This window comes from Orycteropus afer, unplaced genomic scaffold (assembly GCF_000298275.1).
Source record: "Orycteropus afer afer isolate SDZICR_OR568_19922 unplaced genomic scaffold, OryAfe1.0 scaffold00006, whole genome shotgun sequence".
NCBI lineage: Eukaryota > Metazoa > Chordata > Mammalia > Tubulidentata > Orycteropodidae > Orycteropus > Orycteropus afer.
In genome coordinates, this window is record NW_006921593.1 from 27,686,375 (window position 1) to 27,691,531 (window position 5,157).

Genomic DNA, 5,157 nt, shown 5'->3' on the forward strand with positions numbered 1-5,157 from the left:
ATTATAATGAACATGGTCACACCACAAGTAAAGTCAGAAGTAGGACAGAGAACGCTCTGAAGGCTGGTTTGGTCATCCGAGATCATTAAAAATGGCTGACCCCTAACAATATGTACAAAAATATAAAATGTAAATAAAAAATACAAACAAATTTTCCTTTTTAAAGTACTTTTAAGAAAAAAAGCAGGGCCTTGGAAGTTTTGGTTCTTTTCCCCTCCCCTGTTGCAAATTCACGTTGTGGTTTGGGTTGGGTGGTGGAGAGCGTGTGTCATCTGCAGGTGGCGCTGCCCGCAGTGGGCGGGCGGGACTCTCTACTCGAAGGTGACCACGTTTAGATTCTGAGACGGGAAGTGGAGGGTGAATAGGTCACGGTGGCCTTTTTTTTCTTTTTTTTTAAGTTTAACTTTTCCTTTTTTGCTGTCTAGTCATCCTCATCAGTCTTCTGCTTCTTGGTGTCAACATCGTCATCCTTGGGCAGAAAAACACATTCATATTCAGGCTCCCACCAACCCCAGTCCCCCCAGCCACCTGCCTCAGCTCCTAGCAGAACCTGGGCTAAGCACTGGCAGCCTGACAGGTCTCTGGGAAGCTGGGTTCATCCCCAAGTTCCTTCCTTTTCCAGCTTTCTAAGATGAGCCCCTCAGACCTGACCCCCACACCTAGTCAGAATCATCTGCTCAAAGCTTTAGTACCCAAGGTCCTATTTGGACTGAAAGGGCCTTTACAGATCCCAAGCCCCCCTTTCTTCCTAAACCAGAACCCACCTCATCATCTTCAGCTGCCCGTTTGCCCGTAGTTGCCTCAGCTTCCTCATCTTCATCTCCATCCTCTTCCTCACCTGGAGAAAATCAGGGACCAATTTAACAATGCCCTAACTCAACCAACCAAGAAAGGGCTCTGAACCACCTCCTCCCACCCAGTGGCAGTCAAAACGAGGGTACCAACACTTCTCTGTGGGGAGTCTCCCAGAAACCGTTCTGTAGGGGTGCAGTGCCCTGATCTGTCCCTGTGTCTCATGCAGTGGGCAGAACAGGGAACCCACACCCACTCAGGGACATTCTCCAGTGGGAGAATTGTGTGTGCACAGCCTGTCACTAGACTAAGTCAAGGAAGGTCCAACTTGGACTCAAGTCCAAGCCCAGTTGTTTGTATCCACGTACTGGTCCCTAAACATCACGGCTCCAACTCCATCAACTCCCAATTCATTCCCTTTAGTTGGAGCAGTTGTGAAAAGGTACCAAATAAAAAAAAAAAAAAAGGGTGACAACAGAGGAAGAGGAAAACGTAGAGGTACATGGGAGGTACAGACATCAAAGATGAACCCTTTTGAATATACAGTATTGCACTGTCAGAAAAAAAGATTTAAAAAAAAAGGGGGTGGGGGAGAAAAGAGACTACTCACCATCACCTTCTTCCTCCTCCTCCTCTTCCTCCCCACCTTCCTCCTCTTCTTCATCTACCTCATTGTCAGCCTCCTGTTCCCCATTTTCCTCGTTCTCCTCGACAGAAAATACACCAAGTCATTAACCTACTAGCCTAGTGCTAAGTAAGGACAGAGCACCCCTCCTATGCCCTCTTTCCAGGGCTCCCCTCACCCTCTGTCCCTTCCTCCCAAGCCTACTCAGTACTCCTCCAGCTTAGACAAAGATCCAACAAGCGCCCTTACGCCAAAAGCTCAGCCCAAAACCAGTGCAAAGAAAACTTCCTGGGCCACAGGACCTGCCTGCCAGGAGTCAGTTCGTGAACAAGATAGACACTCACAGCGTTCCCGTTAGCGGGTGCATCTCTTCCATTCTCCGCCTCCTCCACAACCTCCTTCTTCTCCTTTAAGTCCTTGAAAAGGGAAGAAGAAACCAGTAAGTCTTCTGAGCAACCTGGCAAAGGAAAAGGGAAGGACTGTATGTCCAAAGTCAAGAGGCTGCACGCCGCAAGCAGAGCCGGCGGAAGGAAGGTGGCAAAGCCTGAGGCCACAGCGAGCGCGCCCGCGATCCCGCCTCTAATTCTTCCTTCACCGTGTAAACACCCCAACAGCAGCTCACACAGCCCGCTGCAGCCCAGCCGCCCCCTACGCTTCTTACGAAAGGAGCCATGTGGCTCTGCACCGCAGTCCCAAACCCGTCTGGCCAGGCAGACGAGCCCGGGAACACACTGCTCTCTCGCGCACACACACCCAGGGTAGACTTGTGTCCTACTAGATGGAGCTCCGCCTCCCACAAATCCTTCATAAATAAGGCGATGGCGGCAGAGCTGTGGCGCTGCGAGAACACCATGGGCGGACGCGCCTGAGAAGGGGATGGGAGGGATTAACAGGCAGAAGGGTCAACAAGCAGCGCTAAAGCCCACGGCAGTCCAGGATTTGGCAAGGAACTCCACGGCCCACCAACCCCGATATCGGGTAACTGTCCCTAGAGACCGCAAACCGTTGCCTGGGAATAGGCGCCGGCTGCGCCGGCTTCCCTGTGTCCAGAGGCACCGCCCCGAGCCACTAGCGTCCATCCCATCACGTTCACGTGTAAATAAGCGTATCGCTTCCCTCCAGCCCCTGTGGGCCAGGTCCTACAGCGCAAATCCGCAGCTGGCACCCCGAAGGTCCGTCACTTTTTCCATCAGCACGACTGAGCAGGCTAACACGCACAGGCGTCGGGGTGGGCGGTCGCCATGTGGCCAGTAGCCCGGGGGCACCTGTCGGGCCCGCTCCCCAGGCACGCGGGGCAGCCAAGAGCCCCGCGCCACCCTCTCCCGCCCCCTGGCGGCCGAAGCCCCCGGGACCGGTGGGGGTGGGGAGACCGAAGCGCGCAGGCGCGCAGCTCCTGTCCGGCGGGCTTTGCGCGCGGGCCTCGGCAATCACAGCGCGCGCGGAGCACATGGCTCCGGGCCGCAAAGTGCGCCCCGGCTCCGCGGAGACGCCAGACTGGCGGGCCGTGTCTACTCCACCGCGCCCGGCCACGCGCCTGACTCCACTCCCTGTGGCGCCCCCTGCCGCCCCACCTGCAGGGCTCCATCTGTACATTTGGCGGGCAAAGTACCGCGGGAGGCGCCCCGAAGCCCGCAGCACTCTCGGCCCATTAGCCTGAGGCCGTCGGGGACGCGCGCCGCGGTGCCTCTCCCGGGTAACCATCTCGGAAGGACGCGAACGCAGGGGGCCTGACTCGCCTCCACACTGGCTCCTGACTGGATCCAGAGGCAACCGGAAGAGCCCTTTGCGGGGATCGGGGCTGCGAGCTCCGCAACGCCCGGGAAGTCACCCATGGGGGACGGCGGGCGGTGACTCCAGGCGCAGAAGGGTTAAGGAGACGCCAAGGTGACTCGCACCGGTGCCCGCAGGGGCGCAGACAGGGGCCGAAGGGCAAAGAGGCAGGCTGGCCTCCAGACGCTACTCTCCCACCGAGGGCAAGGAGCCCGCAGCGCGGAGCGGCGCCGGCCGCAGCTTTTGTTCGCCTCCGTCGCCCCCGGGGCAGCCGCGCAACCTGCGCTGCCCGGCAGCCGCGGGGGGCGCCCATCGTCGCCTCGTTCCTTCACTTTCTGTTTCCTCCCCTTCAGGCGCGTGGGCTCGCCGCCACCTCAGTCAGGCCGCGTGCCGCGGGCGAATTACTGCGGCCCGTGGCTGCCCCGGCGCGCTCCCTAGAGCGCCCGCTCCCACTCCGCGAGGGCTCCGGGCCCTCCACACCTCCGCCGGGACCCGACGTCGCGGCCGCCGGCCCGCGCCACCTTGTCGCCCCAGCCTCAAATACTCTGCGCCGAGCCGTCCCAGGGCGCGAAACCGGCCGCCGGCGCCGAACAAAGAGCAGCGCCGCCGGCGGCGTCTCCGTGCCGCCCTCGCCCGGCGCCGGCCCTTGCCCGCCGCACTTCCGACTCTGACACGCTCGAGTTTCAAAGTTATCTCCGTGTACCCGGCCGACAGACGACCCCGGCCCGGCTCTCCTCTCACGCCGCCGCGCACACAAGTACCACACAAGTTTGAGGGCCGCGCAGCTGGCCCCGACTTCCACCGCCTCAGCCCCGGCGCCCAGCTCGCGCCCCGACGGCACACGGCTGCCCGAGCGCTGCCCGCTCCCTCCCCCGCGCACACAAAGAGGGGGCCGCTCCGAGGCACCGGGCCCAGGCGGCGGGCTCTCTGCGGAAGGTGCAGCGAGCCCGGGCGGCTCGCCCGCCGCGCGCCAAACCTCGACCCGGCGGTGGCGCGCGGACCCCGAGGGGGCGGGCGGCGCCTAGCCTCACCTTGGTGGTGATCTCGGAGCTGGTGTCCACGGCCGCGTCTGACATGGTGGGGCACGCCGGTGATCCGATGCGGCGGATTACAAAGAAAGCGCGAGTTCGGGGACTCTGGCGAGGAAGCTGCCGGAGTCCGCGGCGGCGGAGGAGGCGCGCGGCGGAGGTGGCTGCGGCGAGCGAGAAGCCGGACGCTGGAACAATGCAAAGATGGCTTTTCAGAGCAGCCAGTGGGGGACTCACGCGGCGCCAGAACCTTTAATATAGATTAGTGGGCGGCGCTCAGCCTCCCTTGCCCGAACACTATTGGCTGAGCGCAGGGAGCGGGCGCTCGCTCATTGGCTCGATTCCGAACAATGGGCAAGCGTGCTTAAAGCGGCAGTGCCTCCGCGCGGCCCGCGCTGCGCAGTCGCCGGCCGCACTGTCATTCAGGCTCAGGCTTTGCCCGGTCTCCGAGGCCGCGGGAGAGGAGCGCGCGGGCGCGCTCAGGCCGCGCGCTCCCGCGCTGTTTTGCTGGAGCTGCTGACGCAAAGGCAAAGCGCGGCAAAGCTGCCCGCCCAGCCCCGCCCCCCACGGCTGCTCGGAAGGAGAGGGAGGGCAGAGGGGGCGGTGGCGGGAGCACGACGGCTGCCAGCGGGGGGAGGGGACGGCCTGGGTGCCTGGCTGCGCCCCGCTCAGGACCGCGGACCTGCCCGCCCACCGCAGTCGGGCACCTTCGACCAAAAATTGCCCCAGTGCAAGTGGGCGGAAGCCTCACGACGACTGGCGAGGGCGCGAGGCCGAGACCTACGCACCTGGGCCGCCCCGTCCTTCCCCCTCATTTCCCGGGTCCCATCCCCGCCCGGGCGCCCCGAGGCCGCGGGGCGGTGACCCTGTCGCCTTCTACCAGCCCCGGCGTCCGCCGCTTGAGACGGCCGACGAGCGGGCAGCGTGCCAAGCACACACACT

The 5,157-nt window shown here is 62.2% G+C and overlaps 1 protein-coding gene across 1 annotated transcript; it reads right to left on the bottom strand.

Moving 5' to 3' along the window:
• Positions 1-421: 421 nt before the first annotated feature.
• PTMA (prothymosin alpha) lies at positions 422-4,263 on the bottom strand. The gene is made up of 5 exons (XM_007941994.2): positions 4,219-4,263; positions 1,762-1,833; positions 1,403-1,496; positions 765-838; positions 422-469 (listed from the first exon to the last, which is right to left on the bottom strand). The coding sequence occupies exons 1-5, from the start codon at positions 4,261-4,263 to the stop codon at positions 422-424; spliced, it is 333 nt and encodes a 110-aa protein (XP_007940185.1).
• Positions 4,264-5,157: the final 894 nt, after the last annotated feature.

Coding starts and splice junctions, on each gene's coding strand:
- PTMA (XM_007941994.2), bottom strand. CDS start 4,263: ATGTCAGACGCGGCCGTGGACACCAGCTCCGAGATCACCACCAAG. Junction 839..1,402: donor GGAGGAGGAAGAAGGTGATG/GTGAGTAGTCTC, acceptor GATTTTCTCCAG/GTGAGGAAGAGGATGGAGAT. Junction 470..764: donor GGGCAGCTGAAGATGATGAG/GTGGGTTCTGGT, acceptor TTTCTGCCCAAG/GATGACGATGTTGACACCAA.